This window comes from Xyrauchen texanus, chromosome 1, assembly GCF_025860055.1.
Source record: "Xyrauchen texanus isolate HMW12.3.18 chromosome 1, RBS_HiC_50CHRs, whole genome shotgun sequence".
Classification (NCBI taxonomy): Eukaryota; Metazoa; Chordata; class Actinopteri; order Cypriniformes; family Catostomidae; genus Xyrauchen; species Xyrauchen texanus.
In genome coordinates, this window is record NC_068276.1 from 46,670,337 (window position 1) to 46,696,612 (window position 26,276).

At 37.2% G+C, this 26,276-nt stretch overlaps 1 protein-coding gene across 1 annotated transcript in view; it reads right to left on the reverse strand.

Moving 5' to 3' along the window:
* LOC127644209 (ras GTPase-activating-like protein IQGAP1) overlaps nucleotides 1-25,151 on the reverse strand; it is a 57,234-nt gene extending 32,083 nt beyond the window's left edge. The window contains exons 1-10 of the mRNA XM_052127274.1: nucleotides 24,956-25,151; nucleotides 22,531-22,633; nucleotides 4,467-4,623; nucleotides 4,297-4,374; nucleotides 4,043-4,119; nucleotides 2,156-2,223; nucleotides 1,664-1,777; nucleotides 1,295-1,473; nucleotides 915-1,002; nucleotides 658-821 (exon numbers count right to left, since the gene is read on the reverse strand). Coding sequence (XP_051983234.1) covers nucleotides 658-821; nucleotides 915-1,002; nucleotides 1,295-1,473; nucleotides 1,664-1,777; nucleotides 2,156-2,223; nucleotides 4,043-4,119; nucleotides 4,297-4,374; nucleotides 4,467-4,623; nucleotides 22,531-22,633; nucleotides 24,956-25,001 — 1,074 coding nt within the window. The 5' untranslated portion in view covers nucleotides 25,002-25,151. The remainder of the gene's footprint in view (nucleotides 1-657; nucleotides 822-914; nucleotides 1,003-1,294; nucleotides 1,474-1,663; nucleotides 1,778-2,155; nucleotides 2,224-4,042; nucleotides 4,120-4,296; nucleotides 4,375-4,466; nucleotides 4,624-22,530; nucleotides 22,634-24,955) is intronic.
* Nucleotides 25,152-26,276: the final 1,125 nt, after the last annotated feature.

Genomic DNA, 26,276 nt, shown 5'->3' on the forward strand with positions numbered 1-26,276 from the left:
ATGCAGAATGAATAAGGTCTTTATACATGGCGTTCTGGAAAAATCTATTCTGATTGGTCAATGGCACCATCCAGTGGTCAGATATTGATCTGTAACTACCGCACATCTGCGTATTTAGACGTATCAGACCGCTTATCCGTGTTCTGAAAGACATCTGTCCTGCTTTTCGAACCAGTGTGCAATCTCTACAAGTTAATAAAATAATTTATGTTTCATGTGAATGTATTTATTTATTTGGCAAGAAGTCTTGTACTAGGCTGAATATTGATAAGACGGTCATTTTCACAAAATAACCCAACAGAATCAGGTTGATTCCAGCTGTTCAGCAATTTCTTTCTTCTCAAATTATATAATTTCAATGCAAATCAATATTTTATGTCCATGAATTTCTTTATTTGGTTAACAGCTGTATATTACGCAGGATAATGTACAGTCAGCCAGTTGTTATCGCAAAATAAACCCCTTCAGGGTGATACAAGACCCCTCCACTTTGCGTTGGGTCCTGATCACCCTGAAGGGCTTTATTGTGCGATACAACCGGCTGACTGTACATTATTTTAATTATTTAATTATTTTACATTAGATTTTAATTGAATTCATTGTTAGCCCAACTACACATCCCATCATTCTTTTGCAACTCAGTGAAAATCCCATTACCTGTTCCTTCAGCTCACGATCTGCTAACAGCTGTTTAAGGTACCATCCCTTGTTCTGACCCTGTACTGACTGTAGGCCTAAAGCTGGGGAACGGAGAGCGTAATACAACTTGTCCTCATCACCGCTCAACAAAGCCTGTTCTGCTGAATTCAGAGCTTTGGACACTAAACAAAGCACAAACAATGAGAAATCAGATCATTAACTCAAAAAAGCAGAAAGGGCTTGAGAGGTAATGGGATAAAGGGTGAAGTACACACAGTTGACTTTGCTGATGTTGCCCTGAATTTCGGCATGGGTGAGCAGCTCATCATAAACATCCCTTTCAGCTTCAGAGTTTTCCCCAATCTGCACCAAAGAAATATGTATTTGATTAAAAGTCTTATCTTCATACTATGCAAAAATAGATAAATTATAAATTGTTTCTAAACTGATTTTATGCTGCTTCCTAAAACATTATCATAGTAGCTGTAAAAAAATGTAGAAGGTTGCTTTGCTGCCTTTGCCTTGTATGTAGAAATGTAGAAGGTAGCCTTTGCTGCTAACAGTCATGGAATATTATAAGTGACTAATATGACCTTAGCTACCCAGATATAACAAGAATAATATTTAGAAACTGGCAGTGGAGTGCAGTTCATACTCTCTTTCGGGAATTAGCCACTTTTTCAGTCTTGGCCTGGAACAGGGTGTCCTGGTAATGCTGGGTGGCGCTCTCATCCAGGTGCAGTAACATGGCGTTTGGGTTTCTCATGGCAGCTAAAGTGCCCTCAGGGACTCCGTGGTCAATGGCCTCATTTATGGCGATCACAGCAGCATGCACTGAATCATTTCAGTGGAAGAGAATACAGGCCTTTTAGGCTCAAATGAATGTTAAACACATCGTAATTTCCAACACTGTTAAGCTCTTGACAGTACAAGCTATGTCTAGTTGTTTATGTTTACAAGTGGACAGTGCCAAATTGCCAAGAGGAGAATTTGACTTTAAAGCAGATGTTGAAACAATACTCACGGGCTGCCTCGTCCACTGACAACTCATTGGCTAAAATCCCACCAATTTTGCTGAATGCTGGCATTTGAATGTTGTACTTCTCTAATTCAATCTTCATGTTGTTAATCTCCTCCTCTGTGATGCAAAGAAGTAATAAATTAAAAAAAAGATTTACTATTGTATGATTCTAGACAGACTCAGTATAACGATTGCAGTGTCATGCTTTAATAAGCAGGTTAAACTTTTGGAAGGTAATCTTGGCTGTGCATTTTTCCTTAACTCAATGTGATTGGCCAGACATTGTTATCAATAGGTCTGGGAAATACTGTTTCCCAGCCAGAAACTTGGCAGGCAGATCAAGCCAGTCAAAATGACAGGAAACGCTCATACAATTAGTAATGACTTTCACATTGACCACAGCTCCTAGAACAGGGGCATTTCAGAGTTTTCCTACTGTTGTTGTATAAACTAGAGGCTATGAGTTATACACACTGTGACTGTGAGCTGACTCACCTGTGAAGGCGACCTTGCCATACAGGTCTGTTATCTGCGGCGCAAGGCCAAGTTTAAACAGGTAGAGACTGTAAAGAAATCAGAACGTGATTAGGTGATTTTACTCCTTAGGTGTGCTCGGGAAACTTAGTTCAAGTTTAACACACATCCCAAACAAGCAATCTACAAACAAGCCATCTACATCAACGCTCAGACGCTGTACCCCTCACCCCACACCAGGACTCTGGTCCCTAGTATGCTGTTATTTCCTGTTTCTGCAGGCCAGATTTATGGCCTTTGGGCCCAGTGGCAATTTTGTATCGAGCTGGAATGTGAGAGTTACACATGGTGGAAAGATTCCCTACCCCTTGCTAAATGCCTCCACAGAAACATGTGCCTCTCTCATAGCACTCATGATGCACATGCAAAGTCAAGAGTTTCACTGAAATAATTACTTTGGGGTGGATGAAAATCAATTTCAGGTTGTATCATTAAAACCTATTATATTCCTTCAGAATACTTGAAATTTCATGCACAAGGCATGCAAGTCATGCACTACATTTATGACACTATTGGGTGTTTTTTATGCTTTAAAGTAAAGCACTATCCACTGACTTTGTATTGAAAAGATGAACTGGAATATTAATAAAAATTATCCTTTTGTGTTTTAGAAACGCCATTAGATTCCAATTTTGACGCATTTCAAAATTGATTCGTTTTGGAAATATTTAAGCTACAATGTCATCAGGCATGTTTCAATAATTACATATTGCCTGATATTTTCACTGCATAAATGTACATTGTATCTAAAACACATTCTGGGTTCACTATTTTTCCCTAATTCTTATATTTCCAAATGTCTTTGGCTATGCTGTTTTCAGGAATCTGTGAGAGACATGATGTGAGTGACTTGACTCAATGAAGTTCTTGATTTTTTAAGTTTTAATGATGATGAAACTACAATGTGAGTTGTGTCTTGGCTGTACAAAAGCCACATGCAATTTTACCAGCTGTCAGGTCCCGTGTCGTGTGAAACTGCCTTGTTTAGTTTCTATTACATTGGATACATACCTGTCTTTATGTTTTCATCGTGCCAGCCACCTCAGTAGTCAATGTTATACAGTAGTCGCTGTAGTAACATTCATGCATAATGGTTGACCGAGGTGCCTGTGCACGTGCGTATGTGTTGGCTAAAACACAGTGAAACAACTCTGGCTATGTCTACGACTTCAGGGGCTAATACAGCTGCATGCAGACAGAGATGTGTTCATTAATTTCTGTTTTGTTATTTATTTATAAAAACATTTAATTGCATCACAAATGTCATGGACTCAGCTGGACTCACACATTTTAAAGTTGTACTCATTTGTTTTAAATATGCATTAGAATTATTGTATACTTAATATTTGTATGTATAAAATAACATTAGGGTTAACATATACAATGTTACTCATAAGGACGGTTTATTTTCAATTAGGGGGCGAACAGTCATGTTTGTGTCCCTGGAGTGGATGTGGCCAAATGGTAAATGGTCTGCAATTATATAGCGCTTTTTTTAACCTTAGAGGTTACCAAAGCGCTGTCCCAATCATCCATTCACACACACATTCATACTCACACTCCTACACCAATGGCCGCAGAGCTGCCATGCAAGGTGCTAGCCATTGAGAGCAACTTGGGATTCAGTGTCTTGCTCAAGGACACTTCGGCATGTGAGTCGTGTGGGCCGTGAATCGAACCGCTCTACCACAGCGCACCCCCCCCCCCCATATGGGTTTGGAATTACATGAGGTTGAGCAAACTATGACATCATTTTAATATTTGGTTGAAATATCCCTTTAATACTTATCATTAGAACTTGAGTTTGAAAGGGATTTGTGAATGAGCCCACTGATACCTAATAGTTACCTTAGAGCATGTATGCAATAGATACAGCGTGGCATGTTCTTCCTGTCGTAGATGTCTGTTGTCTCAGGATAAAAAATCTGGCAGAGAGAGACAAGCCACTTTGATGAGGTTGAATGCAGTATTGTTGCTGAACATGGGAAAGTAGCTGAAAGGCAAGCTCTGTCATGCTGGTGACTCGATAATGAAGAAGAAACTCTGCTAACGAAAGAACAAGGAAAGCTCTTGTTCAGCCATATTCCACCTCCACTACTCACCTTAGGAAGGCCTTTATCTGTCATTGCATTCAGCCATTGGATGATATTGTCTGTGTGTCTGAAATGGAGCCCAGTGGCCTACAAGTGGGACGAAGGAACACAAAAGCAGCAAATTAATTCTAACATTCTGTTATCTCCATATCAGTGCTTTTTATAAACCTCAGTACTACCTTGTAACGTGTTTGCTCCCGGTCATAGATCCTTTTGAGAGAGACCACACTGGGAGCAAAGAAGTTTCCCAGCTTGGCAAGGTATACCCCATTCCTCAGGCCCTCCTCCAGCTCAGTGGTGGGCGGAAGATCCTCATTTAAACACGCCTCAATCCATCTGAAACATACAAAGACAGCGTCTTCAGCAAAGCAAACACATTGCCACAGAGAGAGGATCTTAAAATGTTGTAAGTCATGCCATCGTATAGATAGGGATACTGATTGGGGAAAGTGATCTGCGAATGAGACGAGCTGGACATGAACTTGAAGCATGTATACAATCTATGTCTTCGATAAGCTGAAAATTAATTATTAGTACACATGCATTGATTTAATAAGCTTAAAGGGATTGTTCACCCAAAAATTATGTCACCTTTACTCACCATTATGTTGTTCCAAACCCATTTGTCTTTCTTACATGGAACACAAAATGAGAATTAAATAGATTAAAAAAAATGCATTAAAAGCAAACGGTGACTGCCTAACATCTCCTCTTGCATACCACAGAAGAAAAAGGTACATGGGTTTGGAATAACATGAGTGAGCGTGAGTGCTGCTTCAAACACTCCCACCATTCCTGTCCCAAAGAAACTCAAAATCACAGGACTTAATGACTACAGACCCATTGCTCTGATGTCTGTGGTCATTAAGTAATTTGAGAGACTGGTGTTGGCCCACCTGAAGGACATCACTGGACCCTTTCTATATCCCCTTCAATTTGCTAATTGAGTAAACCGGTCTGTGGATGATGCAGTCAACATGGGATTGCATCATATCCTGCAACATCTGAACAGACCAGGGACATATACAAGGATCCTTTTTGTGGACTTCAGTTCGGATTTCAACACCATTATCTGAGCTATACTCCAGACTAAATTAAACCAACTCTCTGTTCCCACGTCTACCTGTCAGTGGATCAAAAGCTTTCTGACGGACAGGCAGCAGCGAGACAGGGGAAATTCACTTCCAGCGCATGTGCAATCAGCACTGATTTTGCAGATGACATTACGGTCATTGGCCTCATCCAAGATGATGATGAGTCTGTATACAGAAGAGAGGTTGAACGGCTGGCTCACTGGTGCAGTCAAAACAACCTGGAGCTCAACACGCAAAACAGTGGAGATGATAGAGGACTTTAGGAGGAACACCCCAACATTGACCCAGCTCACCATTCTAAACAGCATTGTGGCAGCAGTGGAGTCATTCAGGTTCCTGGGCACTACCATCTCACAGGACCTGAAATGGGAGACCCACATTGACTCTATTGTGAAAAAGGCCCAGCAGAGGTTGTACATCCTATGCCAGCTGAGGAAGTTCAACCTGCCACAGGCACTGCTGATACAGTTCTACTCAGCAGTCATTGAGTCTGTCCTCCGCACTTCAATAACTGTCTGGTTTGGTGCAGCTATGAAATCAGACATCAGAAGACAACAAAGCATAGTTCGGACTGCTGAGTGGATTATTGGTTGCCCCCTGCCCTCCCTTCAAGAACTATACACTCCCAGAGTAAGGAAAAGGGCTGGAAATATCAATCTGGACTCCACTACCTTTTTGAACTGTTGCCTTCTGGCAGGTTCTACAGAGCTCTGAGCACCAGAACAGTCATATTTCTTATTGTGAATTTTAAAATATATTTATAATTTTCAAATTCACTTTTTATTTTTATTCTATTTATTATCTCTATCTTGTTGTTGTATTGTTTGTGCACTGGAAGCTTCAGTCACAAAGAAAAAATGTATTGTATGCCAATGCATACTTTGCAATAAAGCTCATTCTGATTCTGAGTAAATGATGAGTATTTTTATTTTAGTGAGAACTATCCTCTCTATTCTTATTAGTGCAAATTCAACCATGAAACTTCAGCTCGGACAAGAACTTAAACACAAACTTTCAAAATATAATTTGTCATGATACTGCATCTCAGTTCATCACACATACTTGAGACCCAATTAAAAATGTATATTTAATTTAGTGATTGTTATCCATATCAATGTAAATCATACAAGTACAAAAATATATATATATACAGTACAAATATTTAACAAAATGTAGTAATGTGTTTAGTGTAATAAACAGGTAAAAACATAAATATTCAAAAGGCACAATCATACACAAGAATTTAACAAATAGGCTTGTGCTGCATCTATGAAAAGGTTTGCTAAAAAACATTTGGCATAGTAAATAAATTATTATTTTATAATATATTTATTAAATCATTATTATTAGGTTCTAAGAATGTTTTGTAAAAAAAAAAAAATATTATGAAATTTAATGAAACACCTATCATCATTTTTAAAAATGCAATTTCATGACATCATATAAATTGACATAATGTGAAATACTTAAGCTGAAATCGGTTTCAAATGATCAAAAGAGAAATATGAAACTCAAATGTACAATCTCGCATACTATAATGTGTGAAGTCATATATATGAATACTATATATGAGAAGATGACCCCTTCTTGGTTTCTTTAATATCCTTTTCAGTGTAACCTAAAACACTCATGTTTGTGTGAAGAACAGTCTGCGTTTCTGACAAAATCTATGGCCAACAAGACCAACCAAACAATGCTATTGCTCAAGTTAAAGGAAATGCGGAAATTTAACTAAAAAATATTGACATCCTGTATTTTTTACAAACTATGAGAGCCACCCCCATGTTATGAAAAGCTATAGGATGAAAGTTTACTACTGCTGACACCACCACTAAGAAATGCAAGGGCCATAAAATGTTATTGTGTTGTTATAAAAGACATTATGCTGTAGAATCAGCATGTTAGACTGCATGGATCAGTTCATTATTTTGCATTTGTAGGGCTTGGGATAGTTTTCAAACACATTTGAATGCCTTTCTAAAGCTTACAACCCTTGGGGACATACTCAAATACATTGTCAAATATATCTGATCTTCAGCATACAAAATTAGACTATAAAAATGACCAAGCACACCCTGAACTGTTCTTTTTACATCATATTATTTGTTAAGAGCCTTCATAACAAGGGTGTTTTGTTCAAAGATGAACAGAATCCAGCAACATACCAGCTGGTTTCTTCATATGTCTAACACATTCACAACATACTGCTTGTACATTTCAAACTGTTTAGCTCACATACACACAAACAATTCACGAAGGCCAACATGTGCGGTTAAAACAGAAACACAAACTTACATAAAGTCAACCACTTTGCAACAACATATTTTAAATATTTAACAACTGGTAAAGAAATAACTCCTCTAAAACATAGAAACTGTGCACCAGGACTAAAAGTTCTTGCTCTGCTAAGATAGCTAGATCAGCTGGTGATGCAAAGTACACACTTCCATTATCATGGAATTTTGTTGCCTGCTTTGCAAGGGTTGATACTGTTTCTTAAAGAGGAAGGCAGATGGGTGGTCAGTTACTGTGTGTTTGCCGAGCCTCATCTCTGCATTGAACTTGGAGATAGTTCACCCAAAAATTAAGATTCTCTCATCATTTAACTAACCTCATGCCATCCCAGATGTGTTTGACTGACTTTCTTCTGCAGAACACAAATTAAGATATTTAGGAGAATATTTCAGCTCTGTAGGTCCATACAATGCAAGTGAATGGAGGCCAGAACTTTGAATCACATTAAGTCAGTGTGACAAGGAGGAGGGCGGGGCTAGGCCGTAACCATGTTGGGAACCCCAGACCAAGAAAATATGCAAGTGCCCACACAGGGCACACATTCAGAGTGGCTCGCTCTCTCGCTCTCTCTGTGTAACAGATACTCCTGCAGGCACATACACATAACATTATTTCGCCAATGGCCCTATCTTCGGAAGTTAGGCCCTATATGTGACCTAAAAAAGGCTAAATTTCATCCCTGATAGAATTAAAACAATATAGAAATACAATTATGTATTCAACAGAGGAAAGAACATCATACAGGTTTGGAAAAACATGATGACAATCCCTTTAAAATGTATAGTTCACCCAAAAATGAAATCAGTCATCATTTACTCACACTCATGCCATCCCTGATGTTTATTATGTTCTTTCTTCTGTTGAATACAGAAAGATACGAAAGGTTTTAGAAGAATATCTCAGCTTTATAGGTCCATACAATGTAAATGACTATTGAGCAGAACTTTAAATCTAAAAACAAAAAAAAAAAAAAAAAAAAAAAAAAATCACAAAGCATAAAAATTATTATGATTCCAGTGGGTAAATCCATAATTAAGATGTGATGTGAAAAAGATCAATATTTAACTTTTTCTTATTTTTTTATACCATAAATCTCCACCTTTGACCAGCCCTGACCAATAGGTGGCGATATGCATGAAGAATGCTAAATGCCAAAAAAAGAAAAGAAAAAAAAAAGAAAGAGAAATGTGTGAAAGTGGACCGGTACAGTAACAATTACATACATATTGATCAGTTTCTCAACCACACCTTTCATTTCACTTTAGAAGATATGGATTTAACCAACAGTGAGAGAATTTAAATTTTTGGGTGGACTATTCCTTTAAGCTAACATCTAAGACTCAAGCTGAGAGTGAGTAACAATATCTACAACAACAGATTTCCTTTAGTGTGACACAGGAAGTCTAAAGCCGCATAGTTCAGAGGTCATTCCAATAGGAAGGGATGAGAGTGAGCCCACTGTCTCCTGAGGAGAACTTCCTGCTCCTATTTTGAAACAATCATAGAAAAACACTCAAAGAAAGTTAAAAGGGTTTATATCATGAGCAGTGGTGAATTCTCAGAGCCAGCAAAGCCTTCTCTGCAGGCCTAAAATGTCAAATGCTTGAGGTCATTGTCCATTTGGAAGACCCATTTGAGACCAAGCTTTAACTTCCTGACTGATGTGTTGAGATGTTGCTTCAATATATCCACATAATGTTCCTTCCTCATGATGCCATCTATTTTGTGCAGCACACCAGTCCCTCCTACACCAAAGCACCCAAACCATGCTTCATGGTTGGGATGGTGTTCTTTGGATTGCAAGCCTCACCCTTTTCCTCCAAACATGATGATGGTCATTATGGCCAAAAAGTTCAATTTTTGTTTAATCATACCAGAGGATATGTCTCCAAAAAGTAATATATTTGTCCCTATGTGCACTTGTAAACTGTAGTCTGGCTTTATTTATGGCAGCTTTGGAGCAGTGGCTTCTTCCTTGCCAAGAAGCCTTCCAGGTTATATCGATATAGGGTCTAATATATATATCTCATATGAGTGGTCAAAAAAAATCATGTATAATATTACATGTGCATAGGTCAACCTATATTATTAAAATTGACTGATTCACAAGCAGAGAAAATACCTGTATCAGTCAGCTGGAACTCTAGTCTAGAGAGATGGAGATGAGAGATATAACATATGTGTGAATCCCACATAATGAACGTGGAACTTGAGTAGTTATTAAAATTGTGCACAATATCCACAATCCCGTGGCACATTTCAGGTCTTAATACACACTAAAATGTGCCACTGAAACTGCTGAGATAAGACTGAAATGATCAGGAACCTTGTTAATAATACACCTCCACTTCATGTATCTAAAATTGGGATCCTTTGAAAGGATATGCAGAGGGTCAGGTGCTACACAGTAGTGTTAATTTTGTTAACAAAAACTATTACGAAAAATGTTAGTCAACGAGCTTTTTCCATGACTAAGATGAGACGATAACGAGACGGCACCGACGTCATTAAACTGTGACTAAATCAACATGCAATATTACTGATGAAAAAAGACGAGACTAAAATGCAGTTTAAAAAATAAAATCTCTCTTTATTTCTGTCAGGGGAAAAGAGGAGACAAAATATTATAGTCTTTTTTTCTGAATGATATATACGACTGACCATCGGGAGAACCGAGCAGGGCCGGTGTGTTGGCCGCGAAACATGCCAAATGGGCATTTGCAACTTATGTATATGGCATGGTGACGATGCTGTGTTTATTTGTCCTTCACATTACCATCAAAATTAATTTGAATATGATATAAAAACGAATTGCCAACAAAAACATACCTCAAAAAGGTGTCTGCAGTAATATGCCTGCATAAATTACCACCTAGTTTTGATTGTGTCGGGTTTTCTTTTTCTGGATACTCATTGTTTGTGTTAAGTTAAAATCATTGCAATGATTTACTTATAGTGCAACAATTGGATTTCTTGATGTTTCACCTGTCAAAATGTGACAAAAATAGTACTAAAATGTCAACAGTTTTCATTGACTAAATCTATACTAAAATACCGAGGACTTTCTTTGACTTAAGATAAGAGTAAAATGTCCAGACTTTTATTCAACAAAAACTTGACAAAAAAAAAAACAGAATAAGCTCGACTAAATATGATAAAAACTAAGGACATTTGACACAGGACTAAGACTAACACTAAATTAAAAATATGCTGACAAAATTAACACTACTACACAGACAGGAACAGCACAACTTTGGAGGATGTTTTGAATACTGAAAGTTAAAGAATGATTTCACAGTACAATTAACTCTTATCTCAAAAGATAAAACAATCCTTATGATATGACCCCTTTCAGCTTGACAAACACATGCAGGATAAAATACTCATTAGAAGTGAATCACTTATCAGTCAGTGTGTTTTAAGCAAATGCACTTTCGGCCCGTACTGTGGATCTCAACGCATCATCTGCATCCCCCCATTTGGTTCCAAGCCTTTAGCCAACTTGCAGCTGCAGCCCACAAACAGTAACTTCTTCGCTTTTACAACAAACTTCAAAGGCCCTGTTCAGCTTGGTTACTCCATGCATTAATCAAAACAGCTCTGAGTGAGGAGGCGGAAAGTTTAGAGGGAGTCCATAACGAATCTGCACCATCATTTGTGTGTTCACACTTTAAAGCAACGGACAATTATGTAGGAAAGGCGATGCCAAACAAGAAAAAGCATTTCAAATTTTCAGTTTTGCATAAAAATAATTATTATGTAGTTATGTGCAGTGTAGAAGGCCATATGAGGGACCCAGCATGAATTTTAAAAATGTATTCATATGATCCAAATACATTTCTCAAATAGGGCTGAAACAATAAGTCAACGTTATCTCCCACGTAATAAAAAAATTGTCAAAACAAATTTAAAAAAATCAGTCATTTTTAACACAACATAAGATCATCTGAATGATGGCACGGGAGAGTAGCACTTCAGCTCGCTTGATTGAGCAGAAGAAAAAAAGCTCTCAGTCCAGACGCACTCCAAACAGGTTCAGGTGATTAGACAAAAATACAAAATAAGTAAATACAGAAGCAGTGTCATCATGAATGTAAAATAAAGGCAAAGTCAAAGCATCTAAAAAGGAAAAACCCTGGCGTTATATCTTTAATGCGTTCTTTAAAAAAAGTTGTATAAATAAGCAAACTCCTAAACTGGCATTTCTCTGTGTGGTCAAATTCGCTTATATCGTCGCGTGAAAAACAGTGCGAGAGAGTTTCAAACTTCTCCTGGCTGATACACAGTCTCACGCAGAGATGCTCATCCACTGCGCGCACTTGCTGCAGCTAGATTTTAACCTGATGGTTAGCAACATAGTGAATCATAATATACAGTATGTGGTACGGTGTGTATCGTATAGTGAAGAAAATCAGCGATTCGAGCTCTATTAATAAGAGAGGTTTTTTTTTTGTGAGTTAAAGATGAATTGAAGTTACCAAAAAGGTGAGAGTATGTAGACTTGCCGAATTATACAATGCAAAAAAAATATGGTATTTGACTTGTCTTTTTTGGTTTGTTTTCCAATATGTATCTAAAACTCCTTACGTACATTTACTTTAGGAGGTATACTGCTGGTATAAAACGGTTTTCGGAGAATATTGAATATAATATGTTATATTTAAAAATATCTAAAAATCACGATGCATTTACCTGAGAAGCAACATAAGATATTTAGACTTGCTTTCAGAGAATGTATCTGGACTAGAAGTATATTTTGTCTTTACTGCATTGGCAGAAGTCTTAGCAAGTGGAAAAAATACACTTATATTTAAGATACATTCTCTGAAAGCAAGACTAAATAACTTATACATTGCTTCTCAAGTAAATGTATCTTGATTTAAGGATTTGTAGATACTTTTAAATGGAAAACAAGCAAAACCACTTGATAACAGTAGGATTTTTGCAGCAATATTTTTTTAAAATAAACAATACAAAACAAAGTAATTTTTTTCTTTGTATTTCAGTGAATGTCATTTAGAGGTATATTTATAAGATGTTTTTGTCCTCTTTATAGTTAGCAAGCACGTTTAATACAACCTTTTACATTGAGGCACAAGCTGAATAGTCCATTAAGAGCCAATGATTAATCGTTGCAATAATTCACATGAATAGTGGAATAATTGTTGTAATAATTGTTATTAGTCGATTATCAAAATAATCACTAGTTGAAGCACTATTCTCAAAGAAAACCAAAAGGCATGACACAAACAATTGTACACGCTGTGCTTGCATCTGTACCAGTTGTTATGGGCAGGGGAAAGGCAAATCAGTGGTGGTGCTTATCTGACTGTAGTGAAATATCTAGCAAAAGTCACAGACACATATATCCATGTCCGTCTCATCTATTCAGCATGTTATCGGTGCTTCATTGTGACAGAATAAATTAAAGATCCTTAATAACGGTCCACATTTCACAGCGACCAAGCATCAACATAAAAAACATATTTGTGTTGCTTTACACACTCCAGCTATCTTCGATGTCTCATATAAATCTAAAAAAATCAGGGAGAAAGACTGCATTTTGGGAGCAATGTATTGACAGGAAAAGCCCATGAAAATGACAGGGAGAGAGTGAAAGTGTTTCATAGCACTGGCCAGTCAAGTGTTCCATTACATGCTCAACTGCTGTGGTGGAATTCAGCGCAGGATGACCTCTAGCATCAGGTGCCACATACACTCACAGGCTGTCTTGAATCACCTCTCAACAGGAAACTGCTGATTGAAACTCACTCACCCCAAGCCAACCTTATGGAATGCTTTCACACCTCTTTCACTAGCTCTTTTGATCTAATTTGCAGTTTCAAATTGTACATATTAATCAGATCTTAGATTAGAATGTCTTTCCTGCGAACTGCTGTTAACTCGCCACTAAGTAACGTTAGTTGATGTCAACTCCTCCCCTACCTACTGCATATTCAACAGAGAGGAACAAACGGAGAAGCCCACAGGCTACCGAGAGCAAAGAAACTTATTCTATAGGCTAGATAATTTTTAAGACCTATGTCTGTTTTACAGGCTGTATGCAGTATGTGCAAAGCCAAAACACAATGAAATAAGGCAAGTTATGATTTTGGGGGTTTACATAGGCTATTGTCCTATGGAAGCCCCGGCAAAATCGGCTGACAAATGAAGCTAGATCTAACTTTACTTTCCTTATTCCAATTACTTTTAACCAACATAGTGGTCCCACAGACATTTAAATATTGACAAATTAAAAACCTAACAAAGCTCTCTCTGTAAAATATGTGCCTGAGCTATTTTTCTTTAAAATAAATGCCACTTGGTTTGAAAAGTTGTTAACATTAATGCATTACTTGGTGTGGCTTAGGTATCCAAATGGCCTACTTTTGGGGGCCACTATAAGCATTAGAGGAAATGGTCCTTGCTACTTAACGTCTCAAATATCCAAATCATTACAGATGAGCTGAGGCATTAAAATGGACTACTTTTAAAATGGTCACAGCAGCACATTTTTGCATTTAAAAAAGTGGACTCCCTTTTTTTTTTTCCATTGGTATAACAGCTGTGACCTAGGGGTCAAGAAACACTGTACAATCATTTAGCGATACGAAAGAACAAATCGTCTCACTCCCACATATTCTCACAGAAAATGTTGGTTAAAGCCACAACTGGCCCTTAGAAATCAAAAAAACATACACAATAACTTTAGATCATAATTATTTGCTGATATGCAAGAATATGCAACAGTCTGTAATCAAATAAGACCAAAAAAGCAAATTAATTCAAAAATGTAAGCCATAAATATAAACTAATTAAAAAAAGAAAAGAAAAAAGTTTTTAACAGCTTTAAAAACATTTTACAACAATAGCTGATCAAGTATTAAAGCAAACATTCAGAATGAAATTAAAATATAACAAAACTACTGCATACTGCTGAGCACTGTTTGTTTACATTCCATTCCAGTGGTTGGTTTTCATGTTATTGTTGTTTGATTCATATTAAAAGACATACTTATCAGCGGCAAGTCTATTACGAAGGTATCATTTATACTTCAAGTCCGACAGTTTTATACAAATCCACTTTTATGTCCCACTGTTAATGTTCATTTTAGACATTACGGTCCAGTTAGGTGCATTATCATGAGCGCAATCGGAGAACAAGCGCAAGTAAAGCGTGAACACATAGGCCGCCTATAAATCAAACATAACAACGCTACAGAAGCAAGGAAATAAGAAGTCAGTCTTACACACAGACACAGTTTTTTCTCTCTCTATTCTTTTTCCCTTTTGACCCGTTATCGAGTCTAGGTATATTTAAAAAAAATTACTCTGCAATGAATATCAGCAACAAGAAATTGTGTCATGCTCTTAAAAAAAAATCCATTTTTTAATAGGGCTGGGAAATTGAATAGTTAATTTCTGCAATTAATAGTTACTATTAAAAAAAATAACAATTAATGCAGTATCCATGTTTTTTTTTTACTTCCTTAACCGCAACACATTTTTTTCCCACTTCCTATGGCTAAAATTGGACTACATACATTTCCAGGAGGTAAACGCTCGACTGCACATCCTAGAAACTGAAACTGATTGTGTGGAGCATTGCACAATTATGCCCGACGCATGTCCCAGGTGGGAGCAGATTTACTGTACTGAGAATGGAGACTTCACCCGCAAGTGGTGAGCCAGTGTCGGAGGGATACGGGCAAGCTACCACATCTCTTTGCATCGCCTGGTAACGCTCACTCACTGTCATCAGAACCAGTGTCAAAAGCGAAACCGCGCAAGAGATAGCTTGACTGTGCACAATAGAGAATGAACGCAATTTCAACTTCAGCATTAAACTGTTTTGTATCTGTATGTATAGACCAATCTTTTGGCAATGTCACCACTTACGTCACACATGGAAATGGTGGCAAAAATAGAGCACAGTAAGTAAACTTTAAAAATCTTGTTGTTGAAAAATTGATTCGAGGCCTCTTGTAGATGGCTGTGACATCAATCGAGGTGACTGGACTGAGGAGATAATTTTAACTCAAAAACATTTATAGCTAACATAATTACAAGTATGTCATTATAGTTATTGTACAGCTAAAATATTTCTGTTTTTATGATGGCTTTGTCTAATAATCAAATCAACACAAGAGTTTACCAGCTTTCCGCCACCACTTACTGCGCATGCGCTGAAATGTTTGAAAACAATGGGATTGGTCTATAGTGTCTAATAATGCATTGGCAATGTACACTTAAGTTTATCTTACCAATAAAGCTTGATATGAATTGAATCTGCCCATTTTATTCTAATATTAGAAAAAGTCCAGTAAAAATGGCCAGAAGATTTTGCCAAACTTTTACATTACAGCATGTCCACTGACTTCATGGTATGTACAGCCTACAAATACTCATATCAAAAGATAAAGACCTGTACAAATGGTGTCCAATTTCACGCTTACCACAATAAAAACTGAACATTAACATATATAAATAATTAAAATAAGTTATGACAAATCATTTTCTTTTCAGTTATTTAAAACAATGTATTAAGTAAATTTATGATAAAATTGTAATGTTTGCTTTAATTTACCATGATTAAATCACAGACAACTGTGCGATAAATTGGTTTAAAAAAAAAAAAATTATTCATAGCCCTAATTGTTTGTAAATAATAATTTTGAAATATACAATTTACTCCCATTTGTCCTTAACACTGCACACCATGAAATTTGTTTTCTTTGTATAGAGCCAAGAAGTTAATCAATGACATTTAGATCCTCTACTGGTCAAAAGTCTTCCAGTAATTAAATTTAGTTCAAAGATTTCTTTGCACGTGTTTGCATTTTCATTCTCCTGCACAATTTTCCTAGGAAGAGCACCTGTAAAGGGCATGAGTGAGTACTGAAGGACGGAGTAGACAAACACAGAGGTGTGGGCACTTTCCTGTCCAAACAAGGGAGAGGTTGTTTAGTGTGAGAATGAATGAAATCTGCACTAACACAAATCTCATAAGAGGCAATGACCTCATCTTTCTGTTTAATTATATCATTCCATCTCGTAGCATATTCACCAGAAGTGAGTGAAGAAGATTCACTTCAAATGAAGTTCACCTCCCTTACGTCAAAGGCTTTATTAGTCTCTCCATTAACTTCTGGCTTTTACTGGCATTTGCCAGGTGACTATTTTACAGGTAATTAACAGTAAGTTGAGAGCCATTTTGTGCTCACAATAAACACTGTTTTTAGTGTTGCATTTTCTTCTTTGTTCGGTTCATTTTAACAAGCCAACATTTCAAAATGGACCAAAAAAAGTGTTAATAAAAGTCACATGTGAGTAGACTGTCCCCTCATTGGTCAGAATGTTAGTGCGCTGTTCCTAGATTTAGCTCATGCATTAATATACATTGTTCAGAATAATGTTCAGAATGATATACTTGTTTAAATGTGTCAACCGGGTACAAATTTTCAAGCAGTGTTTAGGTCATGGTAATGCAAACCATCATCACATGGTCCAGAAAAAACATTCCAAAGTATGCACACAAATAAACATTATCCGTCACTCAAATGGAGTTGTAAAGATATTCTTCCAAAAAAAAAATCTTTGAGTTCTGAAAAAAAGGTATGTGAGAATTTTCCTTTTTGGGTGAACCATTCCTTTAAAAGGCAGCATAAAAGTAATCCATATGACTCCAGTGGTTCAATCAATGTCTTCTGAAGCGATCTAACTTTCCTTAGCTTTCAGCACCATTCTGAGTAAACTCTAGAGACTATTGTGTGTAAAAATCCCAGGAGATCAGCAGTTACAGAAATACTCAAACTAGCCCATCTGGCACCAAAAATCAAGCCACGGTCAAAATCACAGAAATCACATGTGAACATTAACTGAAGCTCCTGACCCATTTCTGCATGTTTTATGCATTGCACTGCTGCCACACAATTGGCTGTTTAGATAATTGCAATAATAAGTAGGTGTACAGAAGTTCCTAATAAATTGGTCACTGAGGGGCAGATTCACTAAACAGTTGCGTCACTTTTGGTATTTCAGTGCAAAACCTGCGGCTTATTCACCAACCACCCACAATCTGGTTCCACACATACACGCTTCCTATCTGTGTAAATTAGGCTCACTGTTTTTGCGCTTCATCCACTAAAATTGCATGGCACAATTTAGATTGCACTGTTACCATGAAAGCGGTCTGTTAAATTAATTTTATTTAACCGATATTTGTGAACATCTTGAATTAAACACTCAGCAAAAAAAGAAATGTCCATTTTGCCACCAGCCATAATGCTCGTTCTGTGTCAGCATTCTGAACAGACAACGAAGAGCCCGGACCTCAATCCCAATGAGCACAACTGGGACATGTTGGATCGGAGGGTGAGGGCTAGGGCCATTCTACCCAGAAATGCAAGTGCCTTGGTGGAAGAGTGGGGTAACATCACACAGCAAGAACTGGCAAATCTGGTGCAGTTCATGAGGAGATGCACTGAAGTACTTAATGCAGCTGGTGGCCACTCACAGTCATTTTTTATTTTGACCCTTCCCCCCTTTTATGTTCATACAAATATTTACACATGTTAATTTTGCTGAAAATAAAAGGCAGTTGAAAGTGAAAGGATGTTTCTTTTTTAGCTGAGTATATATGAAATTGCATGTCATTTTATAATAATTCACTGCTTTTACAAGTGAATTCGATTGCATTTGCATTTGGACAGACTAGCAAACCATCATTAAAACTGACATTTCTCAGTCTGCCTCAACTTTTGAAGGATAAATATATCAGAAAAATGGCTCTAGGTCTAATGTTTTCATTTCTCAAATGAGTATTTTTGTAGGGATATCTTACAATGTTTCCAGAGAGCAGAATTTCAGCTTACAATTGCAGCCTAAATCACCATGTATATAATGCATCTCATCTAAATATTTTTTACAGAGCAAAATGAAATAAACTACTTTGTGTATACTCTGCACTGCTACCCCATCGATACAAGCTAATAATAAAAACAACAAGGAGGAATGTGGCATGTATTGCAGGCAACACCTTCACAAAGTAATAAGAGACATTGGACATTTGTTTAAGAACGGACCAGTTCTGAAGGGCTGTACCAAATATTCTCACATCCCAGCAAAAACGCCAATAATAGCAGCGGTGAACCATTCTGCCTCAAAACAGTGCTGATGTGCTAAGCCATACACATCATTGGTTACCTTTTCACGATTTTCTCTCTCAATGCATCCTAGACATCACTCTTTCCTCCTCACTTACTGCACCGAAACCTACCATTCACAGCAGGCAAAATGAGAGGTTCCTATAATGCTTTGATAAAATGATGGCAAAGTGATGGTTTTAGAGACCTCATGACACATAATGACATTGACACTTAGAGACGTAGCTTAGCACTGCAGCTGATGAATGTTGACTTGTGTCTCTGACCCTATGCAGCAGGCAAGCCTTCTCACCAGCACAGATGGAAAGGTAGATGGTGTTCACAATTATCTATGATGCAATGACATTATTGGTTTCTGTTCACTCGGTTTCCCATTTTCAACTCTTCTCTGCATGTTTAACTTAAAGCCTTGGCAGAACTTGTAGGCGACATCGCATTGGCTTTCTGTGGGCTTTAAAATACCTCTGGAGAGTGAGGCTCCAGAATACTGGAGATGTGTTGAACGGCATTCCCCAAAAATGGCACACTAAACAGAATTTTAAAACAGCTAATGAGTCAACAGGTCTGAACGGTCAACTGAACTGCCACAAGGGAATCCTCCCAATTTTACAGCTGTGTTGTGATCATTTTTCAAATCTATAAACACCATCAAAACAAAATGTCACGGTGGATGGATGGTCATGAACAAAGAAAAGCCCAGTTGGAAATACACACGGTACCATAGGTTTTGAATTTGCATTGCATAGCTCAAAGGCAAACACTATTCAACTTGAGCACATTCACACACAATGCAGGCTTTCATGCAGACAGTGGTATGGAAATAAATGAACAATTTGGAAATATCTGCACAGCGGTATTCTAACAAAGAACCACAAAGTCACAATTATTTTCTTTTTGACAATGCATGTAAAACAGCAATATTCTCATCATACCATACTGTTGCACTTCAAAGTCGCTGCATGCTCCATGCATTCCAGCATTTATGAATGAAGTCTGAGGGCAAATTCTGTCAGGCCAAGAAAGAAACTTTCTCTCATCCTCCAGGCAAAAGCCTAATGGATGATGTTAAGAATGGCAATGGTGTTGTTGGTTTAGGCCCATTATTAAAGCCATGAATTTAGGCCTACTTGTTGGTGCAATAACGTCTGACGACAAGTCAGGGGACAAATGAGGACATGTGAGAATACTTGCACTAGGTATAAACTGCAGTAAAAGTGGCAGAAACTTTGCATCTTTCAACCTTATCTGCCCACCAAGTATTAGGGCTGGGAATCGCCACAGATCTCCCGATTCAATATAACAACAATATGTCCTAGCTGATTCTATGTTTTGCAATATTGCGATTAAGTATTGCGATTTGATATTTTGAAATAAAAACTTCTTTAGAAGATAAAAAGACGTGTTATTATCCTTTTTCTCAGAAATAAATGTCTTTCGAAGAACAGTTGTGTATTAAATTACAATTGTTTAACTCTAAAATATATAATTTGCAGGTAAAAGGTAGGGATGGGCAAAACAACCAATTTAAAATTACCAATCAACCAGTCAGTGTGTTGTCTGAGCTAAGAACTAGTTAGTGCAAAAGAACCAATGTATACATTTGTATTCAACAAATAGATACATTATATCATTTTAACTTCTCAAACTATTTTTGTTATTTTAGAATATAAAATGTAACCTATTACCATAGGCCATTACTATTATCTTAATGATAATGTTGCAACATACAAATGGAAGCTAGAGTAAACTTGTTTGAGAACCATTTCTGGGGCTGTACTGAAGTATGACAAACATCACAATTCACCTGTAGTCGCAATGTCATTGCATGGTATTTGCATATGCATCCAGAGATAGTCTGAGATCCTATGCAGTGTTCTCATAGACGACACTATTTTTACAAGTTGCTCCTAGATGACTGAATTAGGGTTAAAGCATTGTGTGCGAACTCACCATTTGCGTGTGTTCTGCTTTCTGCCAAACACGGTCGCGCTGCACTCACGTGTGCCAAAGTGCAAATTAAATTCTGAACAAAATAGAAAATCAGACACACTCATCGCCGGCATTTCTTTTGTCTGTATTTCAAATATAATCAGGTGTTTCTTCAAGCATGCGTCTTTGTGTCTATCAGCATTTCTTGTCGACAGCGGTGGGTAAATGTGCAAAATTATCCACCAATACACATGAATACCCTGAATGTTAGATTATAGGCTAAATATTGTGGGGCGTGACATGTAGTTTACGCCATCAAACAGTTTGATAAGCCTATTTACAGCTAAACCATTTATTAAAGCAGTGTCAGACAGAATCTGCAGAATGATTTCTGGCAAATACTCTCCATAACACCTAAATAAACTTTTGGATTATGCATAATAATGGGAACATTGATCGTTTAGCTCAAGACTCACGATTTGTAAGAGAATAGTTTTTTTTTCCTCCCAGCCCTACTAAGCATACTATATAGTTAGTCTCTTTCTTGCTCTCTCTCCCACTGTCACGCACTCAATCCCTCAAACATGCAGACACCGGAACCAGTCTCTATGACAACCACATGTTGCCACAGCTACAGAGAGAGATACTGAAATCAGCAGGGGCTGACTCACTTCCTCTTGCACCACTGATGTGTCTGTGTGTGCATGTAATGTGTAGTCTTACAGGCCACAGCCTCCATATTCTCCTAAAGATCAGAAAAATGTAAATATGGCAGTGTAAAGCACAGGCTAACTGGTCAATTCAAGGATCAACAATCAACATGATCACACAGGAAGTCTGCATTCTGTTTCTGAGAGTTCCAGTACCCTATCGGCCAAATGATGCTGACTCACTGAAAAGTTACATCTCCTATCAGACATTACTGCATTAGCTTATGCACTTTACCTTACCTCTTGGCGTGACTGGAAGCGTGTTGTGTCAGCAGCGTGGGAGACCCGGGTTCGCATCCCGCATTGAAACCAAGAAGTAAACGAGTTCGCATAATCACCGACAAATGTTTTGGTAGAACTTTAAGATTACTTTTCAAAGCATTCAGACCTTTCAACTGATTTTCACCTAGCGGACAATAAAAAAAATCCTTTTTTTATGTTTTAGACTAACATTGAAGGAGAAGCCAAAGATATATTTAGATGCTTAATATAACTCAAAACACCTTAGCAACCACATGGCAACACCCTAGCAACCAGATCTCATGCCCCACAAAAATCCATGAAACTTTTAAACCTCAAACATTAAATGTTAATGAACGTCTGGGCCACAAACTGAAATAATGAGTGAATAATAAAGAAACTGAATTTTCAACACTTTGCACAGACAGAAATTAGTTGAAGTGGGCTTTACTGGTACATGTAGGATGAACATTGGCAACCACAATCATGTGAAAAGTAATCACCACACAATAATGTCATTGAACAGACCACCAACTGACGCTAAACTGCTACTTTAATATAATAACAGTATCATGAATTAACAGCCAATATAATTTTTGTAGTGCTACACACAGAAAAAAATAAAGACAACCTGCATTTTATAATAATTCCATAGAATTATATTATATAAAATTCCAGGAAATTCTCCAGATATTTTATATTACTTGCATTCCTGCTTAGACATTTTTAACAGTTAACACAAACCATGCTTTCATAATCTGTTGGTAACATAAGAGACAGATCTTAATGGACCATATTTCTAAATATTACCGTTTCGCCTCCTCCAGATGGCACAAGTATTCATAGGCCATGTTCTGCTGTCGGCGCTCATCCATCTCCTCAGCTGTGAGCCGCTCCACACCATCCAGAACAGCTAAATTGAGGAGGGCAGATATATTAGAAATATGGGAATGACAAACACACTACAGCTAGGACACAAACGCGTTACAGAATTAACAGTAACTGCCGCTCACCAGATGTTTTTTATTTCTGACACCATTCTGAGTAAACTCTAGCTACTGTTGTGTGTGAAAATCCCAGGAGATCAGCAGTTACAAAAATACTCAAACCAGCCCATCTGGCACCAACTATCCTGCCACGATACAAATCATTAAGATAAACAAAATTTCCCATTCTGATGGTTGATGTGAATAATAACTGAAGCACCTGACCCATATCTGCATGATTTTATGCATTGCACTGCTCCCACACGATTGGCTGATAAGATAACTGCATGAATATGTAGATGTACAAGTGTTCCTAATAAAGTGCTCAGTGAGTGTACATTCACTTAGATGCAGTGCTCCTCAAATGGTTACAGAAAATGTTAGTTATTCAGCCACTCCCATTTTTTATCATTTTAGTTTAAACAGTTGAAACTTTAAAATACATAACTTGTTTGACGTGCATAAACTCTAGTGTCATTAAGATCTTTGATTATTCCACATACTGAAATCATTTAATGTGGCTTATAGTCAATAAAACCGATTTACTACTGAAAAAAAAAAACATTCGAGGCAAAAGGAAAAAATTAGGAAACTTTGGAAAATACATTTGTCAGCTCTTGGAGGCTACATACTGCAAAGAAACATTATCAAAATGTTCTAACATCAGACATATGCTGGACACATTTGCACAGGAACATTTGAATATTATCTTATTCTGGACTGTTTTTATTTGGGGGGTTTGCCAGTGTGGACCTGTTTACAGCATTTGATTCAAACTCATTTAAACTTCTGTTGGAAGACTGACATGAAGCACAAATGTATTGTGGCTGGTTGACATGGCCCATGCTCCTTAGCTCTTGAGATACAATTTTTTAACATGGTCCTAATGGAGACACCACTGGGGTTCATCTGGGGGGGCTCCAGTCAACAAATTGAGTTAATAATCAAGTTTGACAGTTTGAATGACTAAAAATATAACACTTCAAATGTTACAAATCACTCCCAAGTTTCACCCACGCATATTATATCGCTTTTGAAGACACAGCTTTAACCACTGGAGTCGTATGGATTACTTCTATGCAGCCTTTATGTGCTTTCTGGAATTTAAACATTTTTAGCCACCATTCACTTGCATTGTAGGGCTCTAAAAAGCTGAGATATTCTTCTAAAAATCTTTGTTTGTGTCATTCACATATGGGATGGCCTGAGTGAAAGATGAGATAATTTTCATTTTTGGGTGAACTATCCCAAATGAGAATTAATGCGTTTTAGATACTGGTGTAGTGATTTACGGTGCAAATTATGTGTGAAATTAAAAGAACAGCTGAATCTAACAGATTTTAGGCTACAATTGTAAACTTGAACCATCAAATTATTGTTGTATAGTGCTCAAAAAAACAGACCTCCTTTGAACTCCCATGTAACTAAATGGATTATATCGAGTCCCTTAAAGTAATGACCAGTTATGAAAGACGCTACAAGAAAAGAAAACACCTGAAGTGGAGATACAAATGACACTAAAAGAGGCCTCGCCGTCAGCCACGGGTCATTCTAGTTCCGTAAGGACCAGAAACAATTACCGTCTTCCCAACTGCAAAGTAACTCTCAAGAAACACATTTTTGGTTAGACGTAGGAAAAAGAAACATCAACGCGCGCGCGATACAAAGACGCTATGACGTCATTAGCGCGTTTATAATGATGGGCGTTCAGTGTAGGTTATAATAGTCAACACTCAATAGTCATATGTGATAGACAAATTCATTGTGGGCTTTTTAAATGGACTGTTTAAAATAAAAATCGTTAAATCAGACTTTGTGTCAAGCTTTCAGGCATACAGACCGTGCACAGTGGTTTGATGCTCATCTTATGCAATCTTGATTACAGCTACAATCTTCAAAGGGATATAGAGAAATATCGATGCTTTGTGTAAAATTACAGTATAAAGACGCATGGTTGCTCAGTTGTTCTAGAAAAGTTGTGCCGTTGCTCACGCGCGGATATATGCATCATATATTCATTAGAATTTAATGCGGAAGTTGTGAAGCATGCCGCTTTACTGCAAGAGAATAAATTAAACCTATAATAAAAGATGAGTAACCGTATCAAAACACACAGAACGGCACTGTCTTTGAATGTAGTCATTTGCATGAACTCAAATTGAAGCGTCTCCTCGTATAACAAAACGTAGCAACTTTTTATCAGAAGGTGAAACTCAAAGTAAAAAGCCTGAAGACAACGTATTACTTACACCCATATCTAGGTCGGAAGCCGTCTGTCTCTTCAGAAGTTGACATGTTTTCTCAAAAGGTTAATAAGTCCTATTTCCCTCCGAGTAATTATCGATGCAGGTCTGTTTAGCTTTATTTTCTAGAATTTAAGAAGGCAACTCTGTTCCCCTTCTTTCCTCGCTGCAGTTTCAGGCGAGGTTTTTTTTTTTTTGTGTGTGTGTGGTTCTTGAAAACCCACTGATGTCATGGGCGTGTTCCTTCCTAAATCCTAAAGTATGCGTTTCAGGAAACACCCATTTTTTCGAGTGTCACTTTTAAAAACACCGAACGTGTCTGTAGCGCCCTCGACTGACCAAGCAAGGACAACTGATTCAAACTCATCTGTCAGCTTTGGCAACAGCAGAAAAAGAGATGATTATTATTATTTTTTTTTCTTGTTTGTTTTTCTGATTACTTCTAGTATGTGATCTTAATTTCTACATTTAATAAAATGCTGTACTTCACTACTTCAGTCATTGTTGTTGGTCAAACACCTCTCTGACAACCTTTATAAAAAATTATGAAAATATGACTATAAAAACTGAAAAGATTAAAAATAATAATAATGAAAAAATATGACAAATAAAACCTAAATATAACCATTAATTAAAGGGATAGTTCACCCAAAAATTATCAATCTCTTATCATTTACTCACAGTCATGCCATCCCAGATGTGTATGACTTTCTTTCATCTGCAGAACATAAAAGAAAATGTTTAGTAGTATATCTCAGCTCTGTTGGTCCTCACAAAGTGAATGGTGATGGTGACCACCAGACATTTGTAGCTCCAAAAACCACACGATTAAAGTAACCCATACGACACCAGTGGTTAAATCCATATCTTCAGAAGCGATTTGAAAAGTGTGGCTGAGAAACAGGTCAATATTTAAGTCCTTTTTTACTATAAATCTTCACTTTCACTTTTTTTTTATGTTGTTGTTGATTCACATTCATACTGGGCAGGGAGGAAAATTAATAGTAAAAAAAAGTCTTAAATATTGACCTGTTTCTCACCCACACACATAATATAACTTTTGAAGATATGGATTTTATCACTGGAGTCGTATGGATTACTTTTCGTATGTGATTTTTAGAGCTACAAATGTCTGATACCCATTCACTTGCATTGTATGGACCTACAGAGCTGAGAGATTCTTCTAAAAAAATCTTAATTTTTGTTCTGCAGAAGAAAAAAACACACATCTGCATGGCATCACAGTGAATAAATGATGGGTGAATTTTTGGGTGAACTATCTCATTATAATACTTATTAGTTTGTAACACAAAAACCTCCCTGCAAC